Source organism: Kazachstania africana, chromosome 7, assembly GCF_000304475.1.
Source record: "Kazachstania africana CBS 2517 chromosome 7, complete genome".
Lineage (NCBI taxonomy): Eukaryota > Fungi > Ascomycota > Saccharomycetes > Saccharomycetales > Saccharomycetaceae > Kazachstania > Kazachstania africana.
Window position 1 is genome coordinate 208,456 of NC_018946.1, and position 15,002 is coordinate 223,457.

Below are 15,002 nucleotides of genomic sequence, written 5' to 3' on the forward strand. Positions count from 1 at the left end.
AGTTTAAGAAGACCTTAGTGCGCAACTATTATTATTATTATTATTATTATTATTATAGAAAAAAAAATTAGAGAAACGCTGCCCATATTTCAAAGCATACTCGCAGCTACATATATAGAACCTCATGCAGTTGGAATATCCTCCGATATATTCATTCCCACCTTTGTATACTAGACAACCAAACAAGATAATCAGAACAAAGCAAATCGAGTCATGGATCACCATAATATTAGATCTAGCTTCGAAGAATAAACTTTGGACAATAAGTAAAGATGGTACTATAGAGAACAGTTTAAACATATTTCAGAATAACGACATAGGGAGGTCAGTTCCACCGCTTTTCATCGTTGAAATAATGAAAATTATGTTCACAAATGGTCAATTAGTTTCGAAATCTGATAAAAAATCAGATTTTGATAGTGATTTGTCTAATGAATTCTATATATTGTGGAAGCCAATAGAATCGTGGGGATCACTCATACTAGAATGGTTTGAAACTTCTAATAAGATGAATCAGGTCGTGACCTTATACGAATTAGGAGAAGGTGATGAATCCATTGGATGGGAATTTCATGAAATGCCAGCACCCTTACTTGTCAAGTCATTGAAAAATTTAGTGAGCAGAAATAGATGTACTTTGATTAAAGATGAAAATGATAAGTATATTGCCATGAAAGTCATTTGAAAGTATTTACAAGAAATTTGAGGGCGTATATATTAATCCATCTGTGTATATAATCTGTTATTAATTACATCCCAATTCAAGTTGTCCAGCACGTTCTGGATATATTCTGATCTTTTATCAACTCCGTAGTCATGTAAGTACGCGTGATCCCATAGATTAATAGCCACTAATGGGATATTCCAATCTTTAACTTTATCTTCCTTTACAGCCTGTTTTATAGTTTGTAAATCGTTAAATTCTTCAAAACTTATTGCATTACTCAAATCTATCGATTGATTTCTTGGGAAATAGTATGGAGTACCATTGTTATGTACTGTAAGGAAGTTTAATTGCTTATCACTGTTTTCAATAATGAAGAACCAACCTTGCCCAATAATTTTCTCTTCAATTAGCTTAACTATATTATCCTTTAATTCCTGACCCCACTCCATTTCAAATGACTCCTTAAAGCGGGAGTTCAGTAATGTCGATGGTCCTCCTGTCTCATTTTCACTGGGGAGAATATTCTCTATAAATAAGTGATTATTGTGCAATGCAGAAGCTGTGTTGAATATATGACTTTCAAAGGGATTCTTTGCAGTTCTCAAGATCAAATGGAACGGGAAATATGATTCGTTTGCTGTTCCCGATGTGTACATAGTCAGCTTGTCACATAGGTATTTCTGGTAATTATTCCATACAATGCTAAATCCATTCGAAGAATATATTTTCGGTATGCCTTTTGTACTCAATTGGCTGTTATTAGGTAATTTTGGCACTGTGTGTATAAGTCTCCTACCAGTCAATTGCTTCAGTAATAGCATGATCTAAGCAAGTATCTTGTCGAACACACCTTCTCTTTCCTTTACAAAATCCCATCTAGCTGTAGAAGTAGTCACTGGCTATACCAAAAAAAAAAATGATCATGTTAAAAAAAACATGAAATAATGAGAGCTATGGGATTCGAACCCACGCATCCGAAGATATCAGAATGTTTAAGATTTGAATGAAACCTAAATCTGACGCCTTAAACCACTCGGCCAAACTCCCTTTGATTTGTTATTTTGGTGAATTTGAATTACCATTATAATATGCCGCGCTTGTTATGAATTTTTCCCACCGTACTGCTACTGGTGCTACTGGCAGGAAGTTAAATAACTAATTTTAATTCAAACTTGAGAAGATTAGGTCATGACAACATGCTGGGTCGATTATATAACCTCTCGAAGAACAGTCGTAGGAAGTGAAATGAGGAGGATTCATGACGCAGAAGGGACAAAAAAGCAGTGGAAACAACGCTGTGGAAGGAACAGTGGAAATACACCACTTCAGAGTCTAAATGAGCATAAACAAATATAGATCGATCACTAAGGTTCTTTCTCAGCCTACTATACTGCTTGAAAGGCAACTAGAACTTCATAATTTGATATTTGGTATAGAGCAATTAAATCGATATAAGATACTTTCACCGAGTACGAATGAAACTGTGGGATACGCTGTTGAAAGGCCAAAAAGTCTAACTGGGTTCATACTGAGACAGGTTACTAAGCTTCACAGACCGTTTGTAGTCGACATTTTTGATAATCTTGACAACCATCTGTTCACAGTGAGTAGAAAGTTTTCTGCAATTAATTCACATATAAAGGTTTGGAATGATGATTTCTTGATAGGGGAAAGTGTGCAGAGGTGGCATATGTGGAGGCGAAAGTATGATCTATTTGTCAATAGGGGGAAAGCAATGCAAAATGTCACGTTGAGTCAATTTGGATCAATTGATTCCCCCTTCTTAGCTTTTGAATTTCCTGTATATGATGAAGTGGGAAAGATTAATGGATGCGTAGATAGAAACTGGGTCGGATTAGGTAGGGAATTCTTCACGGACACAGGTGTATATGTATTGAGATTTGATTCAAGAAAAAGTTTCGAAGGTGTTTATGATATGAGAAATCTAAGTTCAACTATATTAAATTTGAATGAAAGAGCAGTATTGTTGGGTAATGCAATTTCCATTGATTTTGACTATTTCTCAAGACATTCGAGACATTTTGGTAGTGGGTTTATATCGTTTACAAATGATGAATTTTAACTCACGTGTATATAGGAAAATATTTAAGACACACTTAAACCTATCAGGGAGAATTTTAATTTATCATTTTCATCTTTGACGCTATTCATGTATCCCCTGATTCTATTGACTATTAGTTCCTCTTCAATGAGATCTTTACCATGACCTTGTCCAATGTAAATTGGCTTACCTTCAGCAGATCTGCCATCTAATTCATACAGTTTATTTTCATCGCCATATGATATAAAAGTAATGAAATGTAAATCAATTATATCATCTGGATTTGGATTTACTGAGGAACCAGAATTATGAACAAAATCTGCATTGAAATGATTGATAAATTCAATGATAAATTTACTCAAATCCGTATCAGTAAAATTCGGGATATCGTTTATAAACTTCAGTAAGCTTGAATCATCCGCTAATAACTGTTTATTGTTGGCCAAGATATGTAGCAGTGCATACAATCCACATGCATTCTTGAAATTTTGCCTCAACCAAATAGGTTTGTCAGTGGATGTATCGATATCTTTGTTGTTTGTCTGCACTGCTTCCTTGGTTTCAACGGGTGGAAACAAGAGTATGATAGCCATAACGGGTCTCACTAGAAATTCCAACAGTGCAGGATCATCAATTGAGTATATGTCTACAAAACTGTACTCTCTCTTAAGACCCAGATTGTGCGCGAAGGTATTGAACACTTCTGGGTCCGATTCTAGCGGGATAACAGCATCTAATTCCTTGTTCATTCGTTTTCAGTTTTATTTTAGTGTCCTTGTAGCAACCGGTACCAACTTGACCATACATGTCATCACACTATACCTATGTATATATATATGTACAAACAGGTATCAATTGATTAAGGCCCTTCCGGGCGTAGTCTAAGCGGTCACATGATCAATCAATCCCAGCCTCAATTCTCCTTTTCCAGCTTGATGCGCCGCTGCCTGCAATTCTCTCACGACGATCCCACTGCCTTTTCCCTCTTAAAGCTTTCCAACAAGGATGCTTATACATATTGCAGCAACAAGAACAAAGTGGAGAGGAAGATGGAAACCCCGACATTCCAATATGGCGATTTATTCCAACGAGGTTGTCGAAAGGATATTTGAATGTACTGGCCAAAACCGGTTCCCCAGTAGAAAGGGCGAGTAACTTGTTATTTATTTGCCATCTCAACTCATCATGTCGTTTCTTCTTTGTCTGCTTCACGCGGAATTTCTCACAGAGAGGCGCTTGTTTCATAAGCTCCGTAAGCCATCCAGAGACAATCTCTCAGGATGATTGTCATTTGGAGAAATGCATCTGGAATCGATCAATGATACCCAAATTATTGCACTCTACATCTCAATAGGGATAGCTATCGATGTTTTGTTATATATGCGTAGTTAAGTGCAGCACATCCTCTTTCGCTTCCACTATCCCTGCCCCCTCCCCTTCGACATCTCTATATAAACAGTAAGACGCAAATATTTGAAAGTATTTAGTACTACTTGTCCCAAAACTAAGGAAGTATACTTTGCATATTCAAGGAGTGAGATATGTCTAACCATATAGGACCTGTTAAAAACGAATTAACGGAAGGGGTTGTTTGTGTGGAAGAAATTCCAATAATTGCCTCGGACGCCCAGCCATCAGCTGATCCTGCCATCGAGGATGAAGACGAAGATGACTATAATTACGGTGAAGATGAGAGGTTGATAGACACCGTTGACGATGAAACTAATAAAGGTTTCGTCTATAAAGGTATTGAGACTACTCATACTTTTGAAGCTATGGATACGGCAAATAAACTTATTGGTGGGTCGAACATCGGAACAACTTCGACGGGAAAACTAAATTACATAACATTAGAAGACAGGAACGATGAGGATACCAATGAGTTGAAAAATTATAAGAATTTTAATAAAGATCATAAAATTTTCGCTTTCCAGTTTCCATTGGGTGCTAACAACAAGGTTTCAAACCAATCCGTCTCCATGTTTAAACCGGTGAGTCCTTTAGACACTGCCAGTTCATTAGAGAAAGATGTGAAAAGAATGGAGCTTAAGGAAAAATTAAAGAGATCAGATTCTCTTGATTCTTTGGAAGAGATGCTTCTATTTGAGAATGAAAAAGGTAATGATAATGCAAGAGGCCGGGCCATTAAGCAAACAATGGGAATGGAAAATTTGAGACAGCAATTTAAACAGATGACAATGGATGAAGCCGAGATGACTAAGGACGGTTATAGTTATAAACGTCTTGAAACCATATGGGATGAGTTGGATGGCGATATTGTCATTCTTGGTGGTTATCGTGGTTCTATATTGAGAGATACACATACAGGAAGAAGGATATGGGTGCCAATTAAAGCAGGTCTAAATTTAAGAAAAATTGATCTCTTGATAGGTCCTAACCAAGAAGACGAAATTGCAACTCAAAAAGATATTATTCCGGATGGTATGCTAACGCATGTTGGGCCAATTGATGTTGCAAAGAAATTAATCAGAAAATTAGATTCAAATCAAAGGGTTAATATCCAGGAATTTGGTTACGATTGGAGATTATCTCTTGAAGTGTCATCCGGTCAATTGAAGGATAGATTAACCAAGATTTATAATAGGCAGAAAAGTGAAACAAAGTTGAAGGGTAGACCGAAGGGAACCTATGTCATTGCACATTCAATGGGTGGTCTTGTTGCACATAAAGTTCTACAGGATGCACCATATCTGATTAGGGGTCTAATATATGTTGGTTCACCAAGTCAATGTTCCAATATTTTGGGTCCTATCAGATTTGGTGATGATGTCATGTGGAATAAAACGATATTGAGTAAAGAAGCAAATTTCTTCATGAGAAGTAGTTTATACTTCCTGCCGTTAGATGGAAGATGTTTTGTTGATAGCAAGACCTATGAAAGATACGACTTGGATTTTTTCGATCCAGAAGTCTGGAAAATGTTAGGCTTATCGCCATTAGTTAGTGAAAAGAGAAAGAAATTCCTCGAAAGTGAGAAAGAAGAAAGCAAGTCTACAACAGCAACCTCGAGTACCTTTACGTTGACGTCAGTCCCAGTGACAGCTGCAACTTCAGTGGCGCAGACTTTAAATGCAACGACAAAATTTGTATTTAACAACGTTCCGCTGGTTAACAAAGTAACGAAAGATGCAAATGCAGGAGTGAAATATAATGAAACTATTAAGCCTCCAAGTGAGTACGAATTTAAAACGACGTATGAAGATTCTGTTGCTTATCTGGAAAGAGAATTGAAAAGAACTAAAAAATATCTAGAAAGTCTAGAGTACGACGCTACTAAAATATATCCGCCACTTGCTATAGTGTATGGTAACAAAGTGCCCACAGTACGTGGCTGTAAAGTGGATGGACTGAAAGATATTAGAGACGGTCATTATGACGATTTTTACTATGGACCAGGTGATGGTGTGGTTCATTATAAATGGTTATTACCTGAAAGAAGAGGGTTTCCAGTTGTGTGTAAGATTGCCAGTGACACAGGACATGTTTCCTTGATGACTGATTTCAAAGCCATTGCTAAGGCGTTCATTTCAATTGTTGACGCTGAGAATGAAAGAGACAGACTTGCAAAAGAGCATTTTATGGGTTAACAAGAATCCAAACTACTCGGATTGTTTTAATTTTTATTTCTACAGCATAATGAGACGATCTAAATAGAGTAATGATTTAATAATATTAATATTTTTGTAATTTGTCGTATATACTCACTTTTTCTATAATATGACCATGTGAATCTATATTTAAAATATGTACAGGTTGTCTGATTTGGGATTATTCTTCTGATTCTAAAGCGTAAAAATTTACTTTCAACCACAGACTGCATGAATCACATTGAACAAGAACTTGAAACAAACCTTGATCTCTTTCATTGCAACTAACTGCAAATTCGTCTAAGATATCATCATTAAGCTTAAAACCATCTTTGACTTGACATCTTGGACATTTCATTGTGTATTCCATCAAATCTTCATTTTCATGACATGCGAATGAATCTAAGGAGACTTCATCTAGTGCATCACCGACATTGTAGAAACCATTCTTCTTACCTTCTTCTAAAAGATGTGCATCATATGTTTTACGTGAAACTGGATCACTCAGAATTCTATAGGCTTCTTTGATTTGATCGATACTGTATTTTGATGTGGTAACATTACTTTTATCTGGATGAGTGGAGAGTAGCAAAACCCTGTATGACTTTTTCAGTTCATCTGGTGTGACTTGTGCAGGTACATTCAGCACTTCATAATGGGTGGCTTTGTTCATTCGGTTCGTATCATTATTTAAGTTTTCTTACAAATCATCTCATTTCTTAAAATTTTTCAAAAGTTTTATGTTGTCTTAGTAAACATTAAAAAGATAAATATTTGGAATAGATGTCGGGATTAACGTAAATGTAGAGAGAGACATTCTTAGTCGCATGGTTAAGAAATTTTAGTCGTATATATGTGTTATATAAACCGATCATGGAGCATTAGTACATTCCCAATCTGTTGGTTCATAAGCTTCTGGATGATCAAGGAATTTCATTTGATCTTCTGTCAACTCAAAATCGTAGACATCAAGGTTACTTTCCAACCTTCCAATAGTCTTGGTCTTCGGTAATGGTACGTATCCATGTTGTAAGGACCATCTGATTAGAATCTGACCCGTATTCTTCGTATTATTCAGTTCGTTTGAAATTTTAATCAAATCTGGATGATTTATTTTGTAACCGTGAGTCAAAGGAGCGTATGCTTCTACAACAAGACCTTCCATTTTACAAAAATCAGCTAATTCCTGTCTCATGAGCCAAGGAGAGATTTCAATTTGATTTACCACGGGACGATATTTTAACCCATCCCATTGAAACAATTCCTTTAAATGTTTAATACCGAAATTAGAGACACCAATAGATTTAACGATTCCTTCATCCACCGCCTCTTGCATAGCCCTCCAGGTTTCTTCTCTAATCTGTGGACCACCGATGGGAGAATGCATCAGTAATAAATCGATATATTTTAAATCTTGAACTTTATCGACGCATTCTCTTATTGCTCTCTTTGCATTCTGATAACCAAATTGTGAATTCCACAATTTTGTAGTATAAAAAATTTCATCCCTTTTAGTCTCTGGATGTCTTATTAACCAATTAGAAATTCCTTGAGCGACTTCTTCTTCGTTATCATAAAGTACAGCAGTATCAAAATGTCTATAACCTACATCCAATGCATTTTCGACAATTTCTGTCGTTTCAGAACTTGGTAAATCGTAGGTTCCCAAAGCTACAGTAGGAATATAATAATTTGAAGATAATTTATAAGTCTTTTGTATTGAAAGTTTCATGATTGATGCGAATATTATATATACTGTTGTAGATGGGAAGTATACGGTTTTCCCTGTTTTATTTTTTTTTTTTTCTACTTATTGAAATAATTTGAATGATTCTAATTTTTTCCTTATAAATTCGTAAACGGTGAAAGTGACAGCTTGACCTGGCGCGACACGCATAACTCTTGGAGTGATACCTTTATACAAAGCTCTAAAGCCTTCCTCTTTGATTAATTGTGAGCCAATTGCACCGATGCGCTTCCACGAAGAAGTTTTATCACTCTTGATTGATTTATCTTTTTGTAACCTTGTCTTTATTGTATCAAGTGGAGCATTTGAAAAGGGTCCAATTGCGCCTGATATGAGACCAATACAAGAAGTTTGCCAGGAGGGTAAAGTTGTTAAATTTTGATTTTTCTGCAGATATTCTTTTAATTTTGAATAAACTGTAAAATTTGCACCTTGATTTGTTGCTTGTCTAGCGGCAGTTAATGAAACACCTCTATATAAAGCTCTTGGACCTTCTTCCTTAACTATTGTATAAGCGGCATGAATTGCATTTTTATATTTCGCCGTGATACTTTTCGTGGTTGTTGTTGTAAGATGTTGTGATTGTAATCTTATTTTGACTACTTCCATTGGATTGACTACCATTACCGCTTCTGTGACGCCCGCTAATAAACCGGCGATGAAAGTATTTCCCGTCGAGACCGTACCAGTTGATGGAGATGCCAATAGAGATCTGTACCATTCATACGAAGAGAATCTTATGGCCATTTTGGGTATGATTCCAATGACGACTGCACCAAGACCTTTATACAACGCTAAGAATCCTTCCTGAGAATATATTGAAGTGCCAGTCCTAATAAAACCCGGTGGTTTAATTGCTAAATTTTCCGCGGCATTCATCTCTACTGTTGATTTTCTGTAAATTTGCATTCTAACTTTTATTGTATCCAATGGATGGCATACCAATGCCTCCATAAGACCCGCGGAGCCTCCAGCTAAAAGATTGACTATGGGATTTGAAGAGCGATCGCTAGGCATAGGGGGAGGGTAAGAGACAGAGAAAAAATTTATGCCATACTAAATTTACGGTGGAGCTACACGATGGGATGAATTGCTGAAAAAATGAGCTTCTTTATATGGGGGGCTTCAGTAGTGAATTAATGCAGTTTGTTAATCGAGTGTTTCGGTGAAACGGCAATGTAGTCCATCGATCCGGAGATGGAGGAGAGGCGGACCAGAAAGAACAAAAAAAATAAAAATAAAAACAAATAATTTGCCGCCGAGGTAAGCAAATACGGATTACAATTGTTGGGGAACCCAGACCCACATCAGTTGGAGAAAGTGTGGTCAGTTGTTGGGGGGGAATCTTCTATTGTCAACAAACGGTGGATTTTCCCCCTATGCACCGGTTGGTCAGCGGGTATATAAACCACTCGAAACCCGAAATACATGTGGTCTCCGCTCCAATGCAACTCACATTGCACTGCTTCACTGCCACCGTCCTCCACTTACCCTCGCATACTCCTCGTCATATAAACTATTAATATCAAGAGCTAGCCGCCCAGCCGATGTTACAATCATTTCCACAGCAACAAGTTTTACACTCAGATTTCGAAAACAATAACTGCCTAGCGTCCCTGTTGCTGTTACCCCCACTACCACTGCTGGAAGATGACGAATTTATAGTGACAAATTATTCTCTACAACAGACACCCAAGGAGTACATCGAAGATACTGACTATCATCTATTAGTACACACAAAACCAATCCATATCATTAATAACAACGATAAATTGATTAATTTCAAATACGAAGATTATATACGATTCGATAACGAAGATCCATTTCTATTGGAAATTAACGAAAAATTACTCAATATCGACCATTCATTGAACTTCCAAGAAATATCAATCAGATTCTCAAAAACTTATTTATAAAGATACCATTTTTTAATCTTAGTAGCTACTATATTTATGTTTATATACTCTTAATAAGAGAAATTTTGGGGTATTTGTTGTTCGACGTCACGTGTCTTCTTTTTTTTTTTCCTTTTGCAAAAAGGATTTTTAGGCATTGGAAGTCCACCAACTCTACTCTAATAACTAACAGAACAATCATCAACATACACAAGAAGTAACCATGGAATCAAGTGATGAAGATGATGATAGGTTCCTCTATGGTTCAGATGAAGAGGAAGTTCAGAGAGTAGTAGTACAACCAACGACGGTACGCGATAGCGATACCATTCATGATACAAATGATTCTGATGTCATTTCTGAATCTGAATCCGATTCAGATATTGAATTTATCATCAGTAATGGTCCAGATCCAACTAGATTGGATTCCCAAAGTATATCCCTGTCCACAGAAACTATAAGTGTCGCTACAGAAAGTGTAAAGACTGCATTACAGACAAGTGAAGATGGGTCCTCTGTAACTCCCAGCGCAACTACTACAACAGCCACCAATGTAACAACAGCTGGTACACTCCCCACTGATCAAAGTCAACAGGATGAAGTAAATACTGCAGGAAATATCGACTTGGATAAGGACGGTCTCTTTGATGGTCAACCAATAACTCAAATCGATCCAGAAGTACTCAAAGAAAAACCTTGGAGACAGCCAGGTGCTAATTTGGCTGATTATTTCAATTACGGGTTCAATGAGTTTAGTTGGATGGAATATCTAGATAGACAAGAAAAGATTAAAACTGAATATAATCCAAGAAGAATATTGATGGGTTTACTCACTTTACAGCAACAGGGTAAACTGGATCCAAAACCAATAAATAAACCTCTTAATGACTCTACTCCAAATCCTGTAATAGTAAACACAAATAAAAGTCCTCCAGCTATGCCTCCTCCAGGATTTCCACCATTACCAATGTTCGGTGGGTTCCCACCTTTCCCAATGCCCGGTATGATTCCTCCAATGAACCAACAACAACAGCAACAACAAAAACCAAATCAAAATTAATAATGTTAATATTAATAACAATCAAATGTAGCATACTTTATATATATATTTTAAAATCGTTACGATTATGTCCTTATACTAAATTTACTCATCTTTTTAACCCAAGGTTGATGAACAGAGTTCAATTCAACAACCCTTTTAATGGTATTATACCATTCTATAGTGTCCCTCGTCGATATATCGGAATTCAATATTATCTTATCACCATTGTTGAAAACTAATTCAAAGCTTTCACCAACTAAAACCAAATCAGTCAAGTTTCTTACTTCTTTCCCCCTAACAACATCACTACTACTAATCACTTTGCAAACTTTTAATAGATTTATCGTTATCTGCGCTTTACCACTATTTTCATGAAATCCGACCATCGATGTCCCATTCAATTTGAAAAACCTCTTCTTTATAACACCCTCTAAATCGCCGCCTTCTTGTTGTAAATACCCTTCTCTTCGTATCTTTTCTTGTTCCTGCAATTTTTTAACCATATCATTCACCAATTCACGATTCTTAGGGAAAACCTCTAAGTTCGAACTTCTTTCAATGTAACAGCCATTAAATTCTATTGTGCCAATTTTATATTCTTTTCGACGTGGTAACTCAAAATTCTTTACCTTGGAGTCTTTATTATTAGGTATCCTAGCCCATCTATTCTTAACTTCAGCCGATATCTTATCAAAACTACCATTAAATTTATTTTGTTTCAAAAATTCTTTATCTAATTTAATTTCACAATATCCAAACGATCCATCTTCTGCAAACATGTAATCCCATTCATCAAAAGTCACTGGCCTTTGAACATACCTCTTTTCGTAAGCATATTTATTCTTACCAATAAAATTGTATTTTTTGCCAACACTTATTTTCTTGACAACTTCAACTAATTCAGTTTCTGCCTTCTTATATTGACATTTTAACGTGACATAGATCGTTTGTTTTAAATTCAATGTTGGAATTTCTAACTCTCTATCGATAATGAAATAATCATCATCATCTAATTTTTTCCAGGGACTACGTGCTACATTTATCCCATTGTCAATCTCCAGGCAGAATTTTGCTTGATGATTTGAAATTCCACTTAAATTAATTTTCATCTTTTCAAGTTTCAAGTACAGGATACCATAGTCCTTAAGTTCCTCCTCTACCAAAGCTTCTTTATCTTCAACGACCGCTACTTCTTCAACCAGTTTCTCAATAACGTTGTCCTCCAATTTCTTTTCCTCCCTAGGTTTACCTTTTAAAGGTTTGGAAAATAGGTTAGCTGAATTGTTTAATTCAGGCTCTTGGTATTCCTTCTTCCTAATAAATTTGAAGGGGCTTTCAATATGACCTGAAGTTCTAAGTCCCTCAGAGTTACTTTCAATCGATTCCATATCAACTTCATAACTCTTGATACTATCTGCTTTACCTACAACCACATCATTACTTGATGATTTCAAATTTGTAAGCTTCCCCTCCTCTATTAAGATCTCACTGACATCAACTTTTGTATATTTTTCCCTCATTTGAGTCTCTTCATCAGTCCAAATATTTAAATAATTTGGCCTTAAAGAAGTAGTTTCCACCGATGTTAGTAGTGATGATGCATTATCGCCTAACATATTTTCCATTACTTTACTGAACTCCTCACCAAGGGATACATTATCATCATAATCGTGATTCCTCACCTGCGATTCTCTCGATAATGTCTCAGAGTAACGTATCTTACTACTATGAACCAACTTCGGTTTAAATCTGTAGGAATGTTGCATCATTGGCGAATCGGGCCGTGGAGCCTGCTTTATTGTCGTTTCTGGTGCAGGTATGACTGAATCCTGTAAATGCCAAACAGATAAATAGTCAGTTGGAGAAATCTGTCTTCTAGCGTCGATTGAATCAAGTGAACTATCTGGATCATGGTTTAATGGATCATCCAAAAACAGCGGATCTAATACAGGTAATTGCGGTAATACTGGTGTAAAATCAACAAGTTCATCAATGGAGTCGTTAGGTGATCCCACGTCTGTTTCTTTAACTGAAGTGGCATCAAGCTCTGTATTTACAGGAACCAAACTCTTAAAAGAAAGAGTTTCATGCGAATCAGCTTCCAAAACGACCTTATTTTCTACTATTTCTTCTGCTATGTTTTGGTTTATTGCATTGTTGTTTTCTGGACATCCAATACTTACCAAACCTAATCCCATAGCAGGCGTCTTACCTTCAGTATTTTTTCCTTTTTCAATTTCAGGTAGCTTACTTGTCCCATCTTTTGTATCTTCATCAACAGCTGCTGTATCAGGAGCATTGTTTTCTGGTTTTACTTCTGTTTCGAATCCTTCTCCTTCAAGTGAGTAAGCAAATTTTTCTTTGCTTTCCAAGATGGGAGCATTATCAATCTGGGTTTGAAGGTCGTCAGTAGTTGAATCTTCTTCCGTCAATCCAGTTTCAAAAGGACTAATTATCACTGAACCATTCTCTCCATCAACTTGACCATTTGAGAGCTCTGCGGATAACAATTTGAGATCTTCCGCTGTACTGGCTTCTGCAATTGTGCTATTCGGTTCCAAAGCAATACTTAGATCTCTAATATCGGATTCTTGTTCATTCTCCTCACAATATGGGGATGCTTCTTTCGTGCTTTGATGTTCTTCACGATCTTTTTCAAACGTAGAAACACTGACAAATCTGAGAGACTCAGTTTTGTTGAGATTTGGTTGTACGAAGACTCCAAGTTCTGGTGTGTCTGGTATACTTGGGATTTTCTCTAAATTATAAACATGATCATTTGGTAAAGTCACAGATAAAGAGGTTATTTTTTCGTCACCAACAGAGGATCCAGAAGATGCCCTAGTTGGGGGTACGTCATTCTTCATAAAATTATTAATGATAATCTTACTTGTCAAAGGTATCTTAGAAGGTGAATGTTTAATCTGTGGAGAATAATTGTCATCGCTAGCAAAACTTTCCTCATCCATTGAGAAATGTACGGGAGATGATAGAAAAGTGTCAGATTTTGAATGTGGCAGTAAGGGTCTTGCAGAATCCATGATATCCGCATCACATTCTGTACCTGGAGTACGGTCGATCCTTGCTTGTAATTTCATTGCACTGGGGCTTGAATTTTTGGTTATACGATGAGTAACGGTAGAACCTGATAAATTTTCAATAGTGGAAGCAAGTTTTCTTGATGGGGGCAACAGTAAGTCAGTCTCTAATGGTTGCAAAGTAGCTTTGAAAGGGGATGACAGTACGTTGTCGTTATGAGTTGTGTCACTTATATTATCATCCAAAATTTTCTTCAAATGTCTCTCACTCTTGCTTTCTCTTATGCTGTTATTAACCTCGATGTCAATTTCTCGTAATAACGATTCTACGGTAGTCTCAGCATCCATTATACCTCGTTACGCTTGTGTAGTACGTTCAAATACACTGATTATACTTCGATGGAGTTCTAATTTATCAAGTTCCTTTCGAATTCGTACCTGATGGAATTTCTGTTTACGTTTGTCCCAATGAAGCAACACATGTCTCGATCAAGCCATTGCCCCAAAAAGTCGAAAAAAAAAAAACGTAGTCCGAAAAGGGAAACAGGCCGTAAAGGACCAATAAAACAGAGCAATGATCACATGACACACAAGCCATTTTAGTGTTCAGTGTAATAAGATTCTGATGGGTCGTGAGAAGGGGGGGGGGCAAACAATGCCAAACGTCTCTTTAATGAAGCAAGACGATTCAAGTGAATTTTTGCGATTCGTAACAGTAAAAATTACCATTTCAGTCACGTGCTGAGCCATTAAACCAAGTTTCTGATCACGTGACTATATTAACTTTTTCACTTCCTCCATCACGTGATCACTTTTTCCCCCAAAATTTATTTTTTGGTCGGTTGGCGTTCCGCGCACTGAAAAAAAAATGAGCTTCTCAGAATGAAAAGAATCTATGAGAAAAAAAAACACCAAGAGTGATAATTTGGCGGACAATGTATAG

The 15,002-nt window shown here is 36.5% G+C and overlaps 10 protein-coding genes and 1 non-coding gene across 11 annotated transcripts; 4 read left to right on the forward strand and 7 right to left on the reverse strand.

Annotated features, from left to right (window-relative positions):
- Positions 1-124: 124 nt before the first annotated feature.
- Positions 125-685, forward strand: VPS25 (ESCRT-II subunit protein VPS25; the record flags this gene model as incomplete). Its single annotated transcript, XM_003958205.1, has 1 exon — positions 125-685. One exon carries the CDS (start codon positions 125-127, stop codon positions 683-685), a length of 561 nt encoding a protein of 186 aa, XP_003958254.1.
- A 32-nt stretch (positions 686-717) lies between these two features.
- On the reverse strand, positions 718-1,488 carry RSM26 (mitochondrial 37S ribosomal protein mS42; the record flags this gene model as incomplete). Its single annotated transcript, XM_003958206.1, has 1 exon — positions 718-1,488. One exon carries the CDS (start codon positions 1,486-1,488, stop codon positions 718-720), a length of 771 nt encoding a protein of 256 aa, XP_003958255.1.
- Positions 1,489-1,612: 124 nt separating this feature from the next.
- Positions 1,613-1,714, reverse strand: KAFR0Gtrna19L. The gene is given in 2 exon segments: positions 1,613-1,657; positions 1,676-1,714. It is a non-coding gene; the product is annotated as a tRNA-Leu (tRNA).
- Positions 1,715-2,003: 289 nt separating this feature from the next.
- AIM25 (Aim25p) lies at positions 2,004-2,750 on the forward strand (the record flags this gene model as incomplete). The annotated part of the gene is made up of 1 exon (XM_003958207.1): positions 2,004-2,750. The coding sequence occupies one exon, from the start codon at positions 2,004-2,006 to the stop codon at positions 2,748-2,750; it is 747 nt and encodes a 248-aa protein (XP_003958256.1).
- A 23-nt stretch (positions 2,751-2,773) lies between these two features.
- Positions 2,774-3,478, reverse strand: YUH1 (ubiquitin-specific protease YUH1; the record flags this gene model as incomplete). Its single annotated transcript, XM_003958208.1, has 1 exon — positions 2,774-3,478. One exon carries the CDS (start codon positions 3,476-3,478, stop codon positions 2,774-2,776), a length of 705 nt encoding a protein of 234 aa, XP_003958257.1.
- Positions 3,479-4,270: 792 nt separating this feature from the next.
- KAFR0G00900 (uncharacterized protein) lies at positions 4,271-6,337 on the forward strand (the record flags this gene model as incomplete). Its single annotated transcript, XM_003958209.1, has 1 exon — positions 4,271-6,337. One exon carries the CDS (start codon positions 4,271-4,273, stop codon positions 6,335-6,337), a length of 2,067 nt encoding a protein of 688 aa, XP_003958258.1.
- A 181-nt stretch (positions 6,338-6,518) lies between these two features.
- Positions 6,519-7,010, reverse strand: JJJ3 (Jjj3p; the record flags this gene model as incomplete). The annotated part of the gene is made up of 1 exon (XM_003958210.1): positions 6,519-7,010. The coding sequence occupies one exon, from the start codon at positions 7,008-7,010 to the stop codon at positions 6,519-6,521; it is 492 nt and encodes a 163-aa protein (XP_003958259.1).
- Positions 7,011-7,208: 198 nt separating this feature from the next.
- On the reverse strand, positions 7,209-8,069 carry KAFR0G00920 (aldo-keto reductase superfamily protein; the record flags this gene model as incomplete). The annotated part of the gene is made up of 1 exon (XM_003958211.1): positions 7,209-8,069. One exon carries the CDS (start codon positions 8,067-8,069, stop codon positions 7,209-7,211), a length of 861 nt encoding a protein of 286 aa, XP_003958260.1.
- Positions 8,070-8,147: 78 nt separating this feature from the next.
- SFC1 (Sfc1p) lies at positions 8,148-9,101 on the reverse strand (the record flags this gene model as incomplete). Its single annotated transcript, XM_003958212.1, has 1 exon — positions 8,148-9,101. One exon carries the CDS (start codon positions 9,099-9,101, stop codon positions 8,148-8,150), a length of 954 nt encoding a protein of 317 aa, XP_003958261.1.
- A 1,101-nt stretch (positions 9,102-10,202) lies between these two features.
- Positions 10,203-11,039, forward strand: FIP1 (cleavage polyadenylation factor subunit FIP1; the record flags this gene model as incomplete). Its single annotated transcript, XM_003958213.1, has 1 exon — positions 10,203-11,039. One exon carries the CDS (start codon positions 10,203-10,205, stop codon positions 11,037-11,039), a length of 837 nt encoding a protein of 278 aa, XP_003958262.1.
- A 65-nt stretch (positions 11,040-11,104) lies between these two features.
- Positions 11,105-14,407, reverse strand: BUD4 (Bud4p; the record flags this gene model as incomplete). Its single annotated transcript, XM_003958214.1, has 1 exon — positions 11,105-14,407. The coding sequence occupies one exon, from the start codon at positions 14,405-14,407 to the stop codon at positions 11,105-11,107; it is 3,303 nt and encodes a 1,100-aa protein (XP_003958263.1).
- Positions 14,408-15,002: the final 595 nt, after the last annotated feature.